This window comes from Panthera uncia, assembly GCF_023721935.1.
Source record: "Panthera uncia isolate 11264 chromosome C1 unlocalized genomic scaffold, Puncia_PCG_1.0 HiC_scaffold_4, whole genome shotgun sequence".
Taxonomy (NCBI): domain Eukaryota; kingdom Metazoa; phylum Chordata; class Mammalia; order Carnivora; family Felidae; genus Panthera; species Panthera uncia.
This window is the reverse complement of record NW_026057585.1, coordinates 87,977,404-87,999,903: the sequence shown is the minus strand read 5'-3', so window position 1 is coordinate 87,999,903 and position 22,500 is coordinate 87,977,404. Positions and strand designations below refer to the sequence as shown.

Below are 22,500 nucleotides of genomic sequence, written 5' to 3'. Positions count from 1 at the left end.
ACGGATTACATCACTATCTGCAATGGTAAATTTGTATTTTTCCCTCTTAGATGGTAAATTTGAAAGAGAAAATTAAAGAACTCCATCAGCAATACAAAGAAGCATCTGAGGTCAAGCCACCCAGAGATATCACTGCAGAGTTCTTAGTGAAAAGTAAACACAGGGATCTGACTGCCCTGTGCAAGGTGTGGTATACGTACATGCCTGAGTGGGTTTACTAGGAATCCTAAAAAAGAGTATAGATCTAGGAAACTTTGGAAAAGGGAGAGCAACTAGCCAATCACAGGTGCCTATGATAGGAAGGACAGGGGTTTGGTAACAGGAGCCAAGGTGACTGAATGGGTTAGTTCGGTTTGGGATCTGCATTTTCTTCAGAATTTCTACTTTGTTTTCATAATCTCACCCTTTAACTTACTTAAATCTCAGTTTAGCTCCTTGTCACAGTTTATCCCTGGCAGTTTAGAATAATGATAATGGACATGGACTTCAGTCATTTGATCTCAAACTGTCAGATTGAAATCCTTAACTTAGTCTCTCCTAGCCATGGGACCTTAGACTCCTTAATCACCTCATCGGTGATGTGGTTAATACTTCCCAGTTTTAAGGGATCTAAAATGCTTTATCCCAAGAAGATTGTGTGTGTGCACACACACACACACGCATACACAACACACACACATACACACAATGGAATGCTACTCGGCGATGAAAAAGAATGAAATCTTGCCATTTGCAACAACATGGATGGAACTGGAGGATATTATGCTAAGTGAAATAAGTCAGAGAAAGATACATGTTTTCACTCATATGTGGAATTTGAAAAACCTATCAGAAGATCATGGAGGAAGGAAAGGAAAAAAAATAGTTACGAACAGGGAGGCAAAGAGAGCTGATGGGGTTGGGGGTAGGGGGTGGGGAAGATGGGTGATGGGCATTGAGGAGGGCACTTGTTGGGATGAGCACTGGGTGTTGTATGTAAGTGATGAATCACAGGAACCTACTCCTGAAGCCAAGAGTACACTGTATACACTATATGTTAGCTAACTTGACAATAAATTATATAAAAAAATAAAATGCTTTATCCCATGCTAGGGACATGGTGAATGCACAGGAAGTGGTAGTTGCTATTCTTTTCCACTCTTATTTTGTAGCACAGTTGTATGCTATTCCTTTATATCCTCCTCCTGCCTGCCCTCTCCCTGCCCTGATCCAGCCTTAAGCTGAGGCACCCTTAGGGATAGGACCTGGACAGGGATGTGGTCCAGGCCTTACACTTTGTGGTATAAATGACGAGGTTGGTCTCTGACCCATCAAGATCAACCCAGTTCTCTTAACTTTATCAGGAATATGATGAATTAGCTGAAACACAAGGAAAGCTAGAAGAAAAACTTCAAGAATTGGAAGCCAATCCCCCAAGGTAAGGAAAACTTGCAGATGTTCAGAGAGATAGCTTCTGCTATTCTTTCTGTTATATTTAGAAGGAAAATTATAAAGCACTCTGGGCTTTTATTTATGTCCAATGAATGGATTATAATTTTAATGTGTAAGAGTGTCCTAGATACTTAAATACATTGATTTTTTTAGAAAGAGCCTTTCTAGGGGCACCTGGGTGGCTCAGCCGGTTGAGTGTCCGACTTTGGCTCAGGTCATGATCTCACGGTCTGTGGGTTCGAGCCCCGCGTCAGGCTCTGTGCTGACAGCTCAGAGCCTGGAGACTGCTTCCGATTCTGTGTCTCCCTCTCTCTCTGCCCCTCCCCCACTCTCACTTTGTCTCACTCTGTCTCTCAAAAATAAATAAATGTTTAAAAAAAAAAAAAAAAAAGCCTTTCTCCATGAGACCTGACATTTGAATAAAATATATTGTCTTCTTTGGGGTAGAAGGTAGTACTATCTTAAATTCCCATAATTTTGAGGACTAGGAAAGTATTGCACTGTGTTTCCATTGAATTTTTGACAGTGAATACTTGTATGCTGATACTGTAGTCCATGGTGCATTTGGCCTCCACATATATATCTACTCTCTTCTGTAATTGGGAATGCTACCCATTCTTGTTTAAAAAAAAAAAAAAAAATCATGCTTTCAAATAAGCTTTTATAATGACAGGTGCCAATATGAAGAAGTCTTTTATTCAGACAAATGAAGCCTGATAGTAATTTGCTTTAGAAAGTGAGCTTGGCACAGTCTAGGCACCAGTAATAAAGGAATTTCTTTATAAAAGGCACAGTACCAGGCTTAGGTTCCCTCACAGATACTAAGATCATCCACATCAGCCCACTGAGAATAGTATTGATGTCCTTTTAATAACCTGTGTTCCTGGTTTCATTTTGCAGCGACGTGTATCTCTCATCAAGAGACAGACAGATACTTGATTGGCATTTTGCAAATCTTGAATTTGCTAATGCCACACCTCTCTCTACACTCTCCCTTAAACATTGGGATCAGGTAAGTTTCATTATCATTTCTTTTGTTGTGTATGTCTTTGAGAGAGCTCGTAGGAGAAGCTGTTAATTTGTATGTAGGTGTTTAAACAGCTTTATTAAGAGGTATGATTTGTGTACAGTACAGTTTGCCTGTTTTAAGTGAACAGTTTGAAGTTTTGCCAAACCAACATGGTCGTGAACCACCACCACAATCAAGATACAGAGCATGTCCATCATCCTGAAAAGTTCTCTCTTGCCTCTTTGTGGTCAGTTCCCAGCCCTCCCACTCCTGGCCCAAGACAACCCCTGGTTTGCTTTCTGTCACTATGGTTTTGCTTTTTCTAGAATTACATATAAATTGAACCATATGGTATATAATCATACAGAATATAGCCTTTGTGTATACTTAGCATTGCCAGTTTTTGAAAATTTAGCCATTCTAATGGCTATATAGTAATATTTCATTGTGGTTTTATTTCACATTTCCTGAATAATAGGTGATGTGAAGCAACTTTTCATGTACTTATTGGCCATTCATATGTCTATTCCTTGGTGAAAAGTCTGTTCAGATCTTTTGCCCATTAAAAAAAAAAATCTGGTTGTCTGACCTCTTGTTGAATTGTGTTAAGAGTTCATTATGTCCTAGGACACCTGGGTAGCTCAGTTGGTTGAGTGTCCGACTTTGGCTCAGGTCACGATCTCACGGTTTGTGGGTTTGAGCCCCACGTTGGGCTCTGTGCTGACAGCTCAGAGCCTGGAGCCTGCTTCAGATTCTGTGTCTCCTTCTCTTTCTGCCCCTCCCTCCCCTGCTCATGCTCTGCCTCTCTCTCTTTCAAAAATAAATAAATGTTGGGGCGCCTGGGTGGTTCAGTCAGTTAAGCATCCCACTTCGGCTCAGGTCATGGTCTCGTGGTTTGTGGGTTCAAGCCCCGCGTCAGGCTCTATGCTGACAGCTCAGAGCCTAGAGCTTGCTTCAGATTCTGTGTCTCCTCCTCTCTCCACCCCTCCCATGCTCATGCTCTCTCACTGTCAATAAAAAATAAATGTTAAAAAAAATTTTTTTTTAATAAATAAATGTTAAAAAAAATTTTAAGAAGTTCATTATGTTCTTTAGATTGTGGATACAATTCCTTTGTCAGATTTATGTTTTGTAAGTATTTTCTTCCAGTCCATAGCTTCCTTTTTCATTTTCTAAGTAGTACCTTTCAAAAAGCAAAACTTTTTAATTTTATGAAGTCCATATTTCTCAACTCTCTTTTATTTAGCCTATGTGCTTTTTTATCCTGAAAAATTTTTGTTTAAACTTAGATCACCAGTTTTTCTCCTATTTTCTTTCTGAAGTTTTATGAACTTAGCTCTGTGATTCATTTTGGTTTTTTTGTTGTTGTTTTCTTTATGATCCATTTTAATTTTTGTGTACAAAGAAAAGTGAGGTTAGGGTTCATATTTTTCCATATGGCTATCTAATTCTAGCACCATCCTTTTCTTCGTTTGTCTTGGCATCTTTGTTGACCATGTGTGAGACTATTTATGGTTACTCCTTCCTGTTCATTTATTTGTCTATCCGTATGCCACTGTCATATGCTCTTAATTACTATTGCTTTATGATACATGTTGAAATTAGTGCAAGTTCTCCGACATTTTTTGTTTTCTTTCTTAAAATTATTTTGGCTCTTATAAGTCTTCTGTATTTTCATAAAAATTTTAGAATCAGTTTATTGATTTTTATAAAAAATACCTTCTGGGATTTTGATTGGTATAGGGATTTGAACATGGTATGGTATATCTCTCCATTTTTTAGGTTTTCTTTAATGTTTCTCAGCAATATTTTAACAGTTTTCAGTGTACAGGTTTTACACATCTTTTGTCGATTTCTTTTTTTTTTTTTTTTTAAGTTTTTATTTATTTTGAGGGAGAGAGAGAATCCCAAGCAGGCTCCATGCTCAGCACAGAGCCCTGACATGGGGCTCGATCTCACGACAGCAAGATCACGACCTGAGCGGGTATCAAGAGTCAGACGCTCCACTACCTAAGCCACCCAGGCGCCCCTTGTTGAATTATTCTTAAGTATTTTAAGTGTGAATTACTCTTGAACTGGTGAGAAGTCACAGGGCTTTTTGGATCCTGAATGGACTAATCTCCAAATCTCAGACTTTGACCAGACCGAAGACTACAGAAGTCAGTATTATATTTTTACTTAGATATTTGTATTTTCATTGTACATTTTCCTAGTAAAATTAGTTTGAATTCTTAATCTTTAGGTTTTACCCTTGTTATTCTTCAGCATTTGAATTATAGTGAGGATTGGACTTGCTAGTGGTAAACATCCTACAGAATTCCCAGTTTCTTTTCTTTCATGTAAATACTGAGCCCCAGTATTTTTAGACCTTTCCTAGTCACTGATTTATCATTTGAAGTGTCAATATGTACCCATTTGTCATCTTACTAAATTTTGAATGTTTTGAACTGACTGGTACGGGGAGCAGATAAATCTGTCACTAAGTTGTGAGTTCTGCCAACCCAGTATTTTTGTCTAATTTGAAAGAATCATGCTATTTTCCCCCAGAAAGTTCATAAGATTAGAAAATACTGACTAGCCTTCAAGAATTTCTCTATATAGAAAAATTTCCAGTAAATTCAAAGAAATAGGATCATTTTGGGAATTCTTCCAGGTCAAATGTTGACTTCTTCACTATATGGATCATCTTGGGCCATTCTTTATAATCCCAGATTTTCATCTAGTTTGACCACCTTGAGTTTTGGAAGTCTTCCTCATCTTTCAAACTTGTTAAGTTTATTAAATAAAAACTGATTTTGTTCTCAGGTAAAAGAAAATGTAATTAGGATGGTGAATCTGACCTCCTGCCAAATCTGTAATGTGTTCAAAAGCCAAACAGACTAATCATCTAAATGTATTGAATCATCTTTCTTCATGAGATCCCACCTCCCTTTGGACAGTCTGGATTGAGGAATGGGGTGTAGGACTGTGAGGAGAAAACTCTCTCAGATACGGCCATTAGGGACATTTTGGCATCTTGTCTTGTCTGGGGCAGCTGTAGCTGATGACTGAGTGGTAGTTTTAATTTCTGCCTTAGAATACTGACTTCTCCACCAACTAGTGTTTTTCAGTGTTAATCTTACAGAATTCCGTATATTTGGCATAAATTAAGACAATATGGATGTATGTCCTTTTCTCTCCTTTTAGGATGATGACTTTGAGTTTACTGGCAGCCACCTAACAGTGAGGAATGGCTACTCTTGTGTGCCTGTGGCTTTAGCAGAAGGCCTAGACATTAAACTGAATACAGCGGTGCGGCAGGTTCGGTACACAGCTTCAGGTATGTCACTGCTTCGCTGATAAGACAAACCTCTTACTCTGAAACTGATCTTTTGTTGAGTTTGACCTACAGAAAAAATGTTTCCTCATCAAATGTTACGTAAACTAGGACTCCTGATTTTTAAAAATTTGCATTTACAAAAGGATTGAGCCCTTGTAGAGCCTCTGACATTCTGATCCCATCATTGTGTAAGCCAAAAAACGGAGGCAAGTTTTAGTTTCCAATTTGTACGCGAATTACTTTGGTATTGTAACAATAGCCAGTGACTTTAGGTCTCATTTTGCTGAATGTATTCTTAAATACCAAGGTTTGGCCTCTAGACACAGTGGGCCCCACCCCTTGTGTTTCACCATCTGCGTCTTGATCTTTGGATCCATTCCTGTACATGTGGGCTAACAGCTCAGGCTGGTTTCTGATTCTAGGAGCAATCTGCTAATAAGATGACTTCAAAGATGGAATTGCCCTGTGATTCCCATGGCGGCTCAATGCTCACTGTTGCTGGTTTCAGGGAACCTTTAATGTTGAGTACAGAGAACCCGCTGTCCACCCACCTTTGGAATTAATAGTCTAGAACTCTTGATGATAGCTAGTCACCCCACTCCCCTCTCCCAGGGCCCTCATGACAAGTGGAGATGTGGCCATCAACCTTGCTTGCCCTTCATGGCCCGTTTTCTAGAACGGCAGAGTTTACCACAGATTTTTTTTTTTTTTTTAAACAACCACTGAAACCAGTTTCCATTTAATTTTCCCTTCATATGCAGCTTCTAGCTGATGTTGAGACCTGTAGCTTTTAAATAGCCATTTGCAGGCAGATTAAGAACAGTGAGAAAGTAGACATGAATTGAGCTTTCATACCAATTTTGAGCTATTTATTTTTTGAAATTATATAAGTAGGTATCGATTGCAGAAAAAATTCAAACACAAATGAGGAAAAATAATATTAACTTATTTTCAGTGCCTTTTCTGTGGTCAACTTTGAGCTTTATTCCTGCTCTGGCGAGTTAGGCATCACAGTACGTTCTCAAGAAGAGCATGCTCTGCCCCAGTCTTCTGTTCTGGTCCTTTAGTAAGCTCCTAACCACAGTGGAGAGGTACTGCTTTTACCGGTATAGCCCTTTATTCTTAACTTTGGCCTAAATTTACTTAATCTCTGATAAGTAATAATGTTCTTCTGTTAGTCCAGAAGAGCACCAGTGTCTCAGGAAGGTAAGACAGTGCAGTGGTGGTGAAGATCCAGGACTCTGAAGTTGGACTATTAGCGCTGGAGTGCTGGCACTTGTTGCCCATGTGGCCTTAGACAAATTATTTCACCACTGTCTCAGTTTTCTTCTGTCAAAAAATGAATAGGACGGATTTCATAAACTTATGGTAAGAATTAACGGAGGTAGTATGTAGATTCTGTTGTGCGCTGGACATTCAGTGTTGTCTTCATCACCAGTAAAGTCTTTTCCCTCCATCCTCTCTAGGATGTGAAGTGATAGCTGTGAATACCCGCTCCACAAGCCAAACCTTTATTTACAAATGTGATGCAGTTCTCTGTACCCTTCCCTTGGGTGTGTTGAAGCAACAGCCACCGGCTGTTCAGTTTGTGCCACCTCTTCCTGAGTGGAAGACATCCGCAGTGCAAAGGATGGGATTTGGCAACCTTAACAAGGTAACTTGCCCGAGGCACGCACTTCTCTGCATACCCACTGTACAAATACCGGTCGTAGTGCCCTCCAGCCAGAGAGCCTAGGGCTTTGCATTTTTGTATGTTCTGCTGTGCTCTCTGCTCTGTGATATCAGGGTGAGTTGAGGCCTGTCAATTCTTTCATTTCAGTGCCTAATTCTATATAAAGTATCCACGAAGACTTAGTCTTCCGGGATCACTTCGCAAGCCTAAGCCTATAAAAAGTTCTAAATGTTGTCCCAAGTAATACGTTGATAATAGGGATTTCTAGGCTTATATTGAGAGTGGGTTAAAAGAAACTTTAATAAGGTCTGAGGAAGAAGTATTTCCTGTTGAGGCTTAGCTCTGCTTAAAGCCATGTTCTTGGAGTTGTGTCGTCAGTTCATGTGCTCCTTTTTTACGATAGGTGGTGTTGTGTTTTGACCGTGTGTTCTGGGATCCAAGTGTCAATTTGTTCGGGCATGTTGGCAGTACAACTGCCAGCAGAGGTGAACTCTTCCTCTTCTGGAACCTTTATAAAGGTAACTCCTTCCTGGTTTTAATCTTCTTTGTATCCTTATGGAAGTAAAGAATTAGGAATATTCTGGTTTTTCTCAAATACGTATGTCTTGATTTTCCATTAACTCAACCAACCAGCAATTTCTAAAAATCCTGCATAGGTACTGGGGATATGGGGGGTTTTGGAAAAAGGCTGCCTTCAAGGAGTTCAGAACCTAGTGGGAAATACAGTAAAGAGGTGAACAGTCTAGGAACAGGGCTTATAAGTAGAGGGTCACAGTGAAAGCCCAGGGCACTGTAAAGAAAACATAAAGAATCAACCCAGCCAGGAGGCACAGAACCAGGGAAGCTTCCCAGAAGGGAAAATTGTATTTATTCCTCATTCCCAAGACTTTTGTATCTGACTGGCCCCTGCATCTTTGATCACTTCCTTTAGGATTTTGTAGCAAATTCCTACCTTCTCTGTTTTAAGTTCTCCTGTAATTGGATTGCTCTTCTCTATGGTGCTTAAAATATTTTATGTATGTGTGTGTATACATATATGTAAAATATTACCTATTTTATGTCTTCTACTTCAGGGCCTCTGTATTTACTTTGGTCTGGGCCTGGGCAGCTTTTATTTTTCTTCTCTTTGTTCCCAACATGGCATACTCTGCCCAGCCTTTCAGGTCTTGACCTAAATGCCACTGTTTGAGTCCCTTCGGGACACACGTACCTCCACTGCCTCAAATCTAAAATAAATCCCTGTAGGGATGCCTGGGTGGCTCAGTCGGCTAAGCGTCTGACTCTTGGTTTCGGCTCAGGTCATGATCTCTTGGTTTTGTGAGTTCGAGCCCCACATTGGGGATTCTCTCTCTCTCCTGGTCTCTCTGCCCCTCCTGCACTCATTCTCTCTCTCTCTCTCTCTCTCTCTCTCTCTAAATAGATAAACTTAAAAAAATTAAACCCCTATATTATTCTTTCTGTATCCTTTTTCGTCATTGCTTTTATCGGTGCATAATTATAGGTGTGATCATTTCTGCTGATCTATGGAGCATATCATTTAGTTTATATCTTTTATATCCCAGTAATCTAGTCCTGTGCCTATCACAGAAGCCTGTTGCGTCAATACTCACCAAATGTGGGTGGGTAGAAGTGGTGATGGGCCTGGAATAGGTAAAGGGATGTAGCTCTTGCTGTGGAGCTAAGGCGGTCAGGGCTAAGGATTCTGTGCCTAAATATAGGAATACTTGGTTTTCTTAGCAAGGTCTGAAGTTCTGTCTTCAAGACTTCTGTATTAGACAGTTACAAGTGGTTAACTGCATGAGTCACACTTCACTCACCTCTATAGTTTGCCAGCTCACTTCTAGGGATGGATTTTAAGTTCCTGTTTCAGAAACATTGCTTGTCTCCAGCCAAGTGTTGCAGGTCTGTCCATTGGTCATCAGATTTCAGGGTGCTTAGAATAATGTGGGCCCTGACAAAGCAGTTCTTGAGAAAAGTCTAAGAAAACCCTGGAATTATCCCTTCTGTTTTTCTAGCTCCGATACTATTGGCACTAGTGGCGGGAGAAGCTGCCGGCATCATGGAAAATATAAGTGATGATGTGATTGTCGGCCGATGCCTGGCCATCCTCAAAGGGATTTTTGGTAGTAGCGCGGTGCCCCAGGTAAGTAAGTGGGTAGGAGCAAGTGGGGATCAAGAGTTCACACTAAAGCAGGGTTTGACATAGTCTCTTTACGTTGGTCAGGACAGTTTCAGTCAGAATGGAGAAGTGGGTGCTGGGTTTACATGAATGCTGATGTTTGGAGTCCATGATGTAAGTGTAGGGTTCAGAAGAGCGCCCCCGCCCCGTACATGGACTAGGGAATTGAGGTGGCTGTTTGCTACACATCCCTGCTTGTCTCATCCACTGTATCTATGTGTGGAGTCACACCACTGCTACCTTTTAGACAAAGTAGTCAGAGTCCCTTGGGGGCTGCCTGGGTGGCTCAGTCAGTTAAGCGTCTGAGTTCGGCTCAGGTCATGATCTCACGGTTCGTGAGTTTGAGCCCCGCGTTGGGCTCTGTGCTGACAGCTCAGAGCCTGGAGCCTGCTTCGGATTCTGTGTCTCCCTCTCTCTGCCCTCTCCCGCTCGTGCTGTCTCCTAAAAGTAAATAAACATTAAAAAAAAAAAATCTCTTGGTACTTTTTTCTATTCTTTAGGTCCATTGAAACACTTTTTAGATCCTTAGGATTCCTTTGAGAGAATGCTTATTAATGCTTCATGTGAATTAATGAGAATAAAAGTCAAGCCGTGGGTAGATGTCATAGGCAAGGCAACGGGGAAGCTTAGTCAGAAGCCATTTGCGTTGTGTGTCGTATAGCAGCAGCATTCATCACCTGGCTAGCCCATGTCTCCTGCCTCTTTACCACTCGGTTACATCCCCACCCACCCCAGCTTTTCCACTTTTCGGAGATGATTGGTTTGTCCTTTGTCATATAATAACTACTGCTCATGCTTTTTCCTTTAGCCCAAGGAGACTGTGGTATCCCGCTGGCGTGCTGATCCCTGGGCACGGGGCTCCTATTCATATGTAGCTGCAGGATCATCTGGAAATGACTATGATTTAATGGCTCAGCCAATCACTCCTGGCCCTTCAATTCCAGGTGCCCCACAGGTGAGAAATTGGCAAACCACCAAGGCTTATTTGGGAAAAAGCCAGTATCCCGGTTAAAATTGATGCCACGGATTTGTGGGTTTGTTTTTTTTTTTTTTTTAGATTTTAGTCATTCTGTCCTTGGAGCCTTTCAAATACTAAGAGCAGAGGAAAAGGGAGGAAGAGTATTATTTGTGTCTGATTTCTCACATTGTGGCTCCATAAATATAGGCAGTCCACGTTCCCAATGGAAGAGTCCACAGTATAAGCCAGTTTTTCCTTATTCAAAAGTTTGTCCCTAAAAGTTAGGACGAAAAACGTTTTTAATTGCACCCCATTTTGTAATGGCTCATAGGATTATTGCAGGTATCAGTTACTAGGTGTCTCCAGTACATGCCCCTGAGGGGTTCTTATCTAGATGATGCCAAACCCTGCTCCAGAGAGTAGTAAGCATTCCTCAGGACCCTGTGAACCTGCTCTGGAGCTGAGAGCCAAAGGTGTTCCTGAATTAGAACAAATGCTGGACTCTATGTGGTACAGAGCAGTCAGGAACCCCTCTGCCCCAGTAGGTACCATATGAGGCAACGGAAGCTCTAGAACCGGATATCCCCCAGCATTAAATAATCCGTAAGAACAGATGCAGTTATGCATTACCCTAGGACTAAGGCTGGGCTGAATTTTGTCATATTTCTACTTTTATCAATTTTAGGATGCCTGTCAAGGGAGACCCTTTTTGGCAGGATGATGGCCTGTGATTGGCAGACCAACAGGAATTTGGCCGTTTAACTACAGCAGAAATGCTGTTTGCAACCTACTGATTTTTCTCTCAATTTTTTTTTCTTTCCTGAAATAGCCAATTCCACGACTCTTCTTTGCTGGAGAACATACAATCCGTAACTACCCAGCCACTGTCCATGGTGCTCTGCTGAGTGGGCTGCGAGAAGCCGGAAGGATTGCAGACCAGTTCCTGGGGGCCATGTACACCCTGCCTCGCCAGGCCACACCAGGCGTTCCTGCACAGCAGTCCCCAAGCATGTGAGACTGATGGGTTCGGAGGGAAGCAGCCAATGTGCGGGTCTTTTGCTGTGTAGACAGAGCTCTTGTAGCAGTACCGGATCCCACTGAGAAACTCACTCTGGCATCTGGGCTCCCAGTCAGCTGCTGGAACTCATGATGCCAGGTGGCCAAGGAGGTTGCCTCCTTTGAGTGACTTAGAGCTAGAGAGGCAGTTGTCCGTTAGTGTGGAAGTTGGTGTTCTTCCTAAAGACTGAGGTAACCAAGTGTGGGGAGGGGACATCTTAGTCTCTTGGTGTGTGGTGGTTTTTTATATTTTAAAAATAAAACTTCATATAAAATTCTTCCTATCTTCTTTTGTTGTTGTTTCCCCTTGGAGTTAATACAAGACAGGAGTACTGTGCCTTTGGAAACGGCAGTTTTATCCATGTTTAGATAGGAGGATATTTATATAAAGGAAAAAAATTGTTGGGTCAGGTCTCAAGACAGGGTTGAGGGAAGCCCCACAGAAGCAATGGGCTCCCTGATCTGTGGAACTAGAGAGTTCCTTATTGGGATTATAGGGTGACTGTATGCTAAGACTATGAAGCTACAGGTCAAGCATATGGATATTAGGAAATTTTGAATCATTAAGACAAAACAAGGCAGTTTGGGTGTGTCTCTAGCAGACCATCTGGCTTTACTCCCCAGGTTCCCTCCATGGGTATGTGCTAACTTTCCACTTTTGTCCAAAGTACTGCTATAAAAGTTTAGGAAGTGTTACATTAAGAAGATCAAGGGTTTAGATGACTTACTTAGCTGGTGTGTTAGTTTCCTACTGCTGCTGTTAACAGATTACCACAGCAGGCTTTGGAGGGAAGGTTCCATTTCCTTGCTTTTTTAGCTTCTAGTGTGTTCCTTCTACATTCCTTGACTTGGGTGGCCTCTTCATCCATCGTCAAAGCACACTACTTGAGGGTTGGCTTTAGCTCAGTTGATTCGCAGTTGATTGTCAGAGCACATTACTCCAATCTCTGCTTCTCTTGTTCTCTAGTCCTATCTTCGTGCCTCCCCTCTTACAAGGATACTTATGATTTCATATAAGGTAGTAAAACATTTTTATAAGAAAGGTATTACAGTAACTGTTCCTTCTCAAGCTTTCCTAACAGTGTAACTAAATGCATGTACATGATCTGTTTCTGGAAATTGGCTTTTACTAATGTTACAATTCTTCCCTGTAATTAGTCTAAATGAGGTTTTATTCTTAGTAAGATTTAGGTGACATTACATTGGTGGTCTGAAGAGAAGACGGAGAGGGCTTTTCCCCTAGTCTTGGAACGAGTAACAGCAGTGGAGAACATCTGCGCAACAGGATCAGGGCAAGGGGTATAAAGGTGAGAACAGCATGCAGTGGAAAGCATATGGACTTTGGACCTATATTTGAATCCCAGCTCTGCCATGAATATTGTTACCTCAGGGGGGGTCACAGTTATCTGATCCAGAGTTAGGTGCTTTAAAACGTGTGTTTTTTTAAATACATGGCATAGGTAGCTTGAGACTCATCATCGTTTTGTGTGTGACAACAGACAAGCCTAAAACTAAAATGTAGCAGTGAAATAGCTGCTACAGTTCTAAGTCCAGTTCAGTTATGTGGGTGGTAAGTGTGTCATTTTCCAAGCCTCAGGTCTTTACAGCATCATTAATTAGTTGGCTGAGTATTTTAAGTAAATAAAATACAATGAAATATACTAGCTATACCAGTGCACGGACAACAGTTGTACTCAGGACATCAACAAAAATGGCATCACTGACTCACACAGACCACATGGAAACTAGGGAGCTTTATTGGTTACATATTGTGCTGCAGAGCCAACAGACAGCATTAGAGCCAGAGGATACATGCAGACAGGCAGCTTCCACTATACACATGCACCCAAGGAGCCCTGAGTCACTGCTCATGGCTTCGCCCTGGTTTCCAGCAACAGGGTCCGGCCTCCTTGGTCCCAGGCTTGGAGCAGGAATGTAGAAGCTGCTGCACCTAGACTCCAAGGGGCAGGGGTGAGACCAGAGCACCTGCCTGAACAAGTAGATGTGGACTGACAGATACTGATGCCCCCTCGCAAAGGGGCCTTTAATGCATTAACAGGTTTTTTTTGAGGGCTATACTTCCCTAGCCCTCCCAATCTTTAAAATACAAAAAAATAGACTTTGTTCTCTTAAAAATACATTCCATTCAGTACATGTTCTGAGCTGTGAAGCAGCAGGAAAATAGGGCCCCTTTCCTATGGTCTTGGTTGTGAGGCTTTGAGGAGAACACCCTGTGGCCCACCCAGGGTAGACAAAAGATAATCCCTAAAAGCAGCTCTTCCAAAGCAATCTCGTCAGAGTGACTACAAACCCCACATCGACAGAGGCAGCTAGGGACCCAGCCTCTGGGTCCCGGTTCCTTTACTGGAAAATGGTAGCACCTGGCACTAACCCACTAAATATAAAGCACTAAAACTGCCCCAGGATGACAGGTCCAAGATCAACATAGACCCTCCCACACCCCATGAGAGGGGAATGATTTATGTGCAGGCTTGCCTGGGGCAGAGGTTGGAGTCCTTGGCCCCACCGCAAATCCCCTTTGCCCACCATCCCTGCAGCTTTCTCTGGTTGCTTTTAGTACCAGAGTAGTGAGACGCAGCAGCAGGTGGAAGAGAGACCAGCCTCTGGCATTCAGCCAGCTCTGCTTCCTCCAACCAAGCAGCTCTGGAGTGCCAGGTTCCCTGGGCTCACTGGGAAGCCTCCCACAACAAATACACCTGCCAGTAAAACCTAGAGTTGGAGCTACGCTGCAGAAGAGGCTTGTCATGTAAGTGGGTTTATTGGCTGGGCCAGTGGGAATATTTGGCTTGACTGGACCAGCTACTTAATTACCAGGTCTCCCCTTTATATGGAAATTTCCTCCAGGACCCCTGGTGGTGAGGCCTGGGTCCAGATGGTCACACAGAGGTTGCTTTTCAGAAAGGTGCCTTCCAACTCTGGAATTTGAAAGCCAGCCTTGCCAGCCATTCGAAACCCAGAGGAGCTGAGCCTCCAGCCTTCATCTGCTATTACAAACGGGATCTTCTGCAATGCTGAGGACACTTAAAAATAAAATCTATTTTACAATGGTTCTAGAAAGTACGCAGATTAAGGAAACAATATTTATCCTGAAATAATTGTTACAATCAAACCCTATTGCACTCAGATTTTAAGATAGCAGCCCCCAGCAAGAGGGCACCATAGCTGTCCCTCTTCCAGAGCATTTGGGTAGTGGCAGATGTTGGTGCTGCTGCAGTGTGGAAAGATCCAGACTTTGGCACCAGGAGCTACAGCACCAGAATCCAGGGCTCCAACGCCCAAAGAAGAGAATTAGCGGCGAAATCTTTGTAGGCATGGCTTGGCACCCTTTTGCTTCCACCAGCAGAGAAGAGCCACAGACTTGGTTTCCTATAACCTCAGTTGACCACCGCAGAGGTCTGTTTCCTAGTTTCTGGCCAGGGACCCAGGAGAAGCAGCAGGAAGAGATTTTGAAAACAGCATCTTAAAACTGAGCAGCTGAGTCAGCACTATGTAGAGGAAAGATGAGCTACACAGCAATGCCCTTAGACTGGCAGACCTCCAGAAAATGGAAGTAAGCGCAAAACATTCCTGACCCCGAAAGGAAGCTCATCAGCGTGCCCCAAGCCGCCTCCAGGATGGCCAAGTCTGAAGGCAGACACGGGCGAGATGAACACTGGTTCCCACACCAAGTGCAGGCAGGGAATATGGCCCATGAAGCACAGCAACGGGAGACAGCCAACTTGTGTCACAAAAGCCAGGGGATGCTGTGTGGCAAGTGGGCAAGGCTGGTGCCAAAAGGGCTGCAGAAGCCATCTGATCTCATCCCTTCATCTTACAAACTAGAAAAATGAGGGCGCTTCTCTGAGCTCATCCTCCTGACATTAAGAACACGGAAAGAGTAAGGCCCAGGAAAACAAGGCCGGGGAGGACCCATTCCCCAAAACCATCCGGATGCTACCTTCCAAAAGCAGAATCACCCCCCATAGGACAGTGTAAACAGAACAACCTCAGAATGCCAGATTTAGGACCCTTAGAGACCATTACAAAGAATTCTTTTTATAGATAAGGAAACTGAGGCCCCACGAGGACAGTGACTTGCCCAAAGTCACACAGCAAGAAAGTACAAAGCCATGAAGCAAATTCAGCTTTCCTGACTCCTAGTAATGCTCTCTTTCACTATGAAGGAACAGTGTCTGTGCCATTAAAAGTAGCCTTTGAAAAGGGAGCCCTTCTCTGAACTGAGAAAGTTACACAAAAAGCAGTGCCAAGAATATACGGTTCTTTTCAACTTCCCCATGTGACGTAAGGAAACTATTCAACTTTATGTGGCTTCCTGAAAGGTTTGCTGCATTTTGTATTATATTAACCTGGGGCCCTCAGTGGGCACGTAGTACTTTTCCTCCAGTGAAGTCATCACGACAGTTTGCAGAAACCATGGGCCCACTTCTGTAGGAATGCATCAGTTCGGTAAAGTGCGATTCCTCCTCCTCCATGGGGGAATGAAGGAAGAGGAAGAAAGTCCATGCCTTTCATGGAACTATTGCTTTGTGGAGTGACTGGGGAAATGTTTCTTCCAGCCCACTTTCCCCCTTGCTGGGCACTTCCTAGAAGGCAGAGTATGCTGGGTCAGGCCCAGTTTAGTCCGGAAGTATTCCAAAGATGGAAACGACGGAGTCAGCCTGAAGTCTCCAGCCACGGGAGAGGAGCAGGCAGTGCCAGCAGCATTACGGGTGCCCAGAAAAGGAGATGCGTGAGGCTTGTGCACTTCCAGGTGCCTTTGGAAGGTGAGCATAGAGCCAGGGGAGGGGAGGGATGATGCCATTCCAATAGGTGGGTACCCGTGTGCTCTGCCCCCAGGAAACAATTGTCAGCCAGGGGGCGATGTCCGAGAAGCTTCAGCCTAAAGGTTGGTCCCGTAATCCCTTAGAGGCAGCACAGACCTCTTCTGCTGTCCAAGTGTGAGGAACTCCAAAGGGGAAAGGAGTAGAAGCCCCCTAGATGGAGGTGATGGCTGCTAAGTCTTAGGGGGTACTTAGGCCCCCAGGGCAAACAAGGAGTGAACTGGATGCGGTGAGACGAAGAAATGAACCACACTGAAGGGGCTGCCCTCTGACCCACTGAGAAGCAGAGGAGAGCTTTCAGCTGTTGTGGTATGGTGAGGATACAAGGGGTTTCTAGATCTTTCCCCATTTGGGGGCCAGAGTGGCCCATCCGATCTGGGGACAGGGGCAAGGAGAGAGAACTCATGCATCAGGGAAGGCTGGGCTTGGGTGACTATGTCCAGCTTGTAGTTTCTGATCCCCTCTGGCCAACTGGCAAAATGACCCAAGCCACAGCCTGGTTTGCCACAGTCTCCCAGCCAAGGCCTGGCGTCTAGCCTGGTTAACTGGCCTTGCATCCTTCATAGGGCAGGAAGGCAGGAGAGCGGAGAAGCAGGAGCAGAGGAGACAGCAGACCTCACCCAGCTGGTTCAGTTGTCCTCGGCACAGGGCCTGGCTGGCCGTAACCGTTCCTCAGCCCGGGCTCGCCCGGGCTCTGGCAGCCCCTGCTTCGCAGGCAGTTCAGACCGCTCCAGGGAGTTGTGGAGTCGTCTGTGGACACCGAGTGTGCAGTCGTCACCTTCCTCCTGTGCCAAAAATGACAAAAAGTGAGCTGCGAAGGACAGTAGCGAGTAACAAGACACACCCCTCCCTCTCCCAGTGGTCTTCTTCAGCCTGGCAGAGGGAGGTACAGTGCAGACAGACAACAGCTTAACTGCAGAGATTCGCTTTGGCCTAAGGAAACCGGTAGACTACAAACTCCCAAGCTGCTGGGGCTCAGAGGGTAGACTGGCGGCTCACAACTGAGCAAGAGCGTGTGGAGGACGGGGCCTGCACCACGTGGTCCTGGAAGGAGGCCCAGAGATCCTTGAGTTTTGCGCGTGCAGGCTGCATTTCCCTGCTGCGGAACAAGGGAGTATGTATTGCCGAAAAGGACACTGGACCACGCTTTTCCTACTTTCCACTTATAAACTACCAAAAAGCCCAGGTGCCTTCCCTTTTGGGTCCTACACCTATGCCTTATCCTGTCTGTCAGCCAGAGCTTCAAGGGACTAAACACCCCTCTCTCTCTCTCCACTCTCCTACCAGAGTTCTGCCTTTTCAGTGTTGGTCCTTCAGAGAGAACGCAGATCAAAACAGAAGTATGAGAAACGTTGGCGGGGTAGAAAGAGTACTGGATTCAGAAACGGGAATCTTGCGGGCACCGGGGTGGCTCAGCAGGTTAAACTTCTGTCTCTCGATTTCGGCTCAGGTCATGATCTCGGTTTGTGAGTTCAAGTTGCACATCATCAGGCTCTGCACTGACAGCATGGAGCCTGCTTGCGATTCTGTGTCTTCCTCTCTCTTTGCCCGTGTTCTCTCTCTCAAAAATACACATTTAAAAACAAAAAACAAAAAAAAAACAAAACGGAATCTTGGATTCAAATCCTAGCTCTCATCCAATAATTCATTTGGGTGGCCTTGGGTATGACACTTTGTGTCTCTGACCATCAGTGTAAATCTAAAAAGTGGAGATAATACCTGCCCACAGGGCTCTTGGAGAAACTGTGGCAGTGGGAACGTGCTCTGTCAGATGGTGAGTACCCTATATGGACTCACAGGACATTTCAAGTGAATACACCTGCCTTTTAAAAAGAAGGAAACCACTTCCAAAACGTCTTTCATCCTCAGAGGCTCCACATCTAAAAAGACACTCCTAGGGGCTTCCCCTTTAGGTGCTGTTCTGACACTCTGACCCTCAGAGGCGGAGGTGGTTCTGGATTTATCTATCCTGTAATGAGCCGTACTGAACTAGTTCTGCCCTCAGACTGATGACAAAATGGTTTAGACAAAATAAAGTGACACGTGGACACAAAGTATATAAAGTAGGCCCAGTGGAAGCCTCACTCTCCTCCCCCATAGGCCAGCAGCTGGCAAAACTTGGCTGTGAGAACCCTCTCCCTGCCCCCCCACCCCCGTCCTACGTGTGCTACAGAAGGGTCACCGGGTACCCTGGCATAGGGCTTCCCAGTGGCCGCAGCTGGTTCTTGGGCTTCTAGGTGCTGCTCTATAGGGTTTTAGGGGGAGGTTTTTTTTTTTTTTCGCTGTGCTGGCAAACCAAGAGAATGGAGGCTAGATCTCTCTTTTTTGTGTGACCTTCATATATAGAAGAGACAAACTGGAAAAGGGAGCTTGGGAAACTCCTGCTGCTCTCTGGCAAACACCTCCTTCAAGGTACTAAACTCTTCTTCAAGGCCAAACCTACCTTATTTTCAGTTCTCTGAGCAATCCAGCTAGCTCTCCCAGGATTTCTCAGCCGCATAATCCTGAGACACACAGGCCAGAGCAGAGGGAGCAAAGAGGAAGGTAAAAGAGTAAAGGGGGGAGGGGGGGGCAGCAGTGGGGCTCACCGCGCCTGCCGAGTGGTTCCAGGCTGCAGCCGAGGCAGTGTCTCCCACCCGATTCCGACGAGTCAGCACCTCAGACACGGTGAGGCTACTCTGGGTCCTTCTGGAGGTGAGCTCAGGGGCATCCCCTGAATTTCCTGCCCTTTGAGCACCCTGCTCACAAAGGTACAACTTGGGCTGTCCAAGGTCTGAACAGTCTGTGGAGGCCCTCTGGGTGTAGGCGTTGGTGGCTTCCACGTTTCTACCTATTCGAGTTGGGGGGTCTTCTAAGGAGTTCAAGTCTCGCCTACTCTTCCAGGCGTTCCGCACAGTAACGTGTCTGGCATCTGAAGAGCCCACTTCTGAAGGGGCACTATGGCTTTTCCACCTGATTGTCTCCGCTGGGGGGGCATGGCTGTTCCTCTCCACAGGATCTGATGGCTTGATTATAATGCTGCTCCGAGAGACCACTGTTTCTGGCTTGTTCTTCAGGGGCCCATCTCCCATTCTTTCAGCTTCTGTGAACTGCAGAGCAATGTCATGTTTGTGAATGGAGAGCTCAAAGGGGGAGCTGACGTGGTTGCTGACTGATGTGAGCTCTGCTGGCCCAACCTGGATGTTGCTGGTGGATGTGTGCCTTTCCCTCGGGGCCTCACCTGGGGCAGCTCTGGGGCTGCCGCTGTCAGAGGGGTAAATAGTTATGCTGCTTGTCACCTTGTTTGGCCCTGGTTTGGAGGTGGATTTCTGCTTCTCCATTGTGGCCTCAGTTCCAGATCCTCCCATGATTTTTTTCACATCCTTATCAATGATGACAGGTTTGATGATGGCTCTAGACCGCAACGCCTCTCTGGGGCTAAAGGGCCGCTGGCTTTTGACCCCAGCACCATTGGCGTCTGGGAATTCCGTGGCATTGGTGGAGGCTCTGACAGGTTTCACAGACTCACTTTCTGTCCCAGCATCTTTATCATTCTCAAACAGGGAGGTTCTGAGTCCCCCTCGGGATTTGGCTCTCTCTCTAGAGTTGGGTTGGTGTTTGAGCTCTGGCTCTGGAGTGATGGTGGTGTTTACCAATTTGGCAGTAACAAGAGACGTCACATCCACGTCGTCATCTGAGTCTGGCTTCTCTCTGCCACTGGGCTTGATGACCCGGCACCTCAGGGTCTCATGTTGACTGCTGTCTTCCATCACGACTGCTACGGGTTGATCAACACCTTCTTTATTTGGGGTTGAAAAGCCCTGAAGGATGTTCTCTTGGCTTCTGGAATTATAAGGATACTTTGATAAAAGTGGAGGCTTGGAATTTGGGGAAGTGGTATCAGCCTCCAGGCCACTGACAGCCTTTTTGCCCTTGGAGAGCCCTTCTGAGGAAGATCTTCGGGATGAGGCCAGAGCTCCAATTGCCTTAGGACTGCCACAGTCTGCAGCCTGGGTTACCTGACTTCCATTGCCAGGTACCTGCCCCCTTTTGCCAAAGAGGGCCTCAGAAGGGGTGTCAGAAGCCTTGTCAGCTCTACCCAGTACGTCACTGGGAACAGATCCATGGTTGGTATTATCACTAAATGTTCGTGTTGTCTTCTCCACTTTTCCCTTCAACCCACCCTCAGTACCTGGTTTAGGAGTACTCTTCCAAGCTTTACTGTGCTCCTGAGCAGCAGGTGGGTAGCGGCTAAGCACTGAAGGCTGCTCCCTGGACTTCTTCCCTTCACTCTGAGAGGAGCCAGATACAAATCGGTCTTCAGTTCTCCTTGTCTCCTGAGTCCCACTGTCTGTACCCGCCCCGATGTTGGAAGCTTTGGCTGCCCTCCTATTGGTGAAACTGGGAGAGGAAACCTGCCTATTGCCCAGAGAACAGTTTTCATTGTTGAGCGCAATATCTCTGTTTCGATGCCTCTCCCGCTTCTGCTGAGGGGACAGTTCCCGCGGTGTGTGCTTGGACACAGGTACCTCATTGCCATGGCCTCTTAACTTAGTCCTCTCATGCCTGCCTTTGCCGGACAGGAAAGCCTCTTCCCCTTCTACCTCCCCGTTCTCTAAGTCTTTCTGTTTCTTGATTTGTAGCTTTATCTCCTCCAGCTGGCTGGCTAAGAGTTTGTTTTTATTTTGTTCACTTAGGTAATTATCCTGAAGATCATTATTTTTGGCCCTCATTTTCTTAAGCTCTTCTTCCAAAGATTCAAAATGTTTGATTTGTGTCTTGAGTTTCTCAATCTCTTGGTTGAGATCTTTAACTTTGTTGTCTTCTTGATTTCGGTTCTTTTCGTTTTCTGATTTGTTTCTTGTTTCATTCTCTACCTGCTTTAGATAGTCCAGAGCGCCCTTCCTTCTTGATTCTTTGCACGGCAGTGTGGAGGAGATCCCGTCCTCAATCCGCAGGTCATTCCTTTCCAGAAGATTAGAAGCATTCCTTGAATAATCTCGGTTCATTTTTTTGTTCTGCTCCAGTTTTTGAGTGAGCTCTTTTATCAGTTTCTCATTCTCTTTCTCCTTTTCATTCAAGTATTTTCTCTCACTTACGAAGTTCAGAGTTAATGACTTCAGTTTTTCTAACTCTGACACTAAACTCTGCTCAGTTTTATCCAGGCGGTCCTCGGAAGATTCTAGTTCTTTCACTTTGACCCTGAGCATTTCCAGCTCAGCGGAGATCTTCTTTGTCAGGTTTCTCTCCTCATTCAGGCTCAGACAGAGTTGGGTACAGTCGTTCTTACTCCTGCCAAAGGCTTCCTCCAGCTTCTCCAGTTCAGCCATTCGTTTCTGAAGCCGTTCAATCTCAGATTTCAGCTCCCGGGTGAGGTTTTCTTCCTCTTCAAGCTTCTCCTTCATCAGCTGACACAGATCCTCTGCTCTCTTAATTTCCTCATCTTTGCCTTCAATTCTCAGCACTCGCTGGCGCAACACTTCAATCTCCGCCAACATGCTGGAATTGCTGCCTTCCGCCTGAATCACCTTGTCCTGGAGATCCAGGAGCTCATCCTCTGCTCTCTGGAGGTTTTTTGTGGCTTCCTCCAACTCATCGAGGCGGCGACTTAGACTTTGTAACTTAAACCGCAAGTGGCGGCTGGAGGCAGTATCCTTGTAGCTTGTAAATTCAGCCATGTCTACTGCTAGCCGGTGTGGGCTCCTAGAGGCATCCAGTTCCACTCAGGGGGCTGAGAAATGGTTACCTTTCTCTTGGCATCCACAACCTTCTTTGGCAGCTGGAGACCATTATCAGTCTATAGAAGGAAAGCAGATATACACAATGGAATATTACTCGGCAATCAAAAAGAATGAAATCTTGCCATTTGCAACTACGTGGATGGAACTAGAGGGTATTATGCTAAGCAAAATTAGAGAAAGACAACTATCCTATGACTTCACTCACATGAGGACTTTAAGACACAACAGATGAACACAAGGGAAGGGAAGCAAGAATAATATGAAAACAGGGATGGGGACAAGACATAAGAGACTCTTTATATAGAGAACAAACAG

At 44.9% G+C, this 22,500-nt stretch overlaps 2 protein-coding genes across 4 annotated transcripts in view; one reads left to right on the top strand and one right to left on the bottom strand.

Annotated features, from left to right (window-relative positions):
- The window catches only part of KDM1A (lysine demethylase 1A), a gene marked incomplete at its 5' end in the record, with an annotated part of 61,917 nt that extends 50,015 nt beyond the window's left edge, over window positions 1-11,902 (top strand). The window contains 9 exons of the mRNA XM_049618905.1: window positions 51-185; window positions 1,344-1,417; window positions 2,332-2,443; window positions 5,627-5,759; window positions 7,226-7,413; window positions 7,835-7,949; window positions 9,447-9,574; window positions 10,419-10,565; window positions 11,398-11,902. Coding sequence (XP_049474862.1) covers window positions 51-185; window positions 1,344-1,417; window positions 2,332-2,443; window positions 5,627-5,759; window positions 7,226-7,413; window positions 7,835-7,949; window positions 9,447-9,574; window positions 10,419-10,565; window positions 11,398-11,583 — 1,218 coding nt within the window. The remainder of the gene's footprint in view (window positions 1-50; window positions 186-1,343; window positions 1,418-2,331; window positions 2,444-5,626; window positions 5,760-7,225; window positions 7,414-7,834; window positions 7,950-9,446; window positions 9,575-10,418; window positions 10,566-11,397) is intronic.
- Window positions 11,903-13,349: 1,447 nt separating this feature from the next.
- LUZP1 (leucine zipper protein 1) overlaps window positions 13,350-22,500 on the bottom strand; it is a 95,662-nt gene continuing 86,511 nt past the window's right edge. For all 3 annotated transcript variants that reach the window (XM_049617843.1, XM_049617841.1, XM_049617842.1), the window contains 2 exons: window positions 19,054-22,241; window positions 13,350-17,250 (listed from right to left, as the gene is read on the bottom strand). In XM_049617843.1, coding sequence (XP_049473800.1) covers window positions 17,095-17,250; window positions 19,054-22,122 — 3,225 coding nt within the window. In that variant the 5' untranslated portion in view covers window positions 22,123-22,241 and the 3' untranslated portion in view covers window positions 13,350-17,094. The remainder of the gene's footprint in view (window positions 17,251-19,053; window positions 22,242-22,500) is intronic.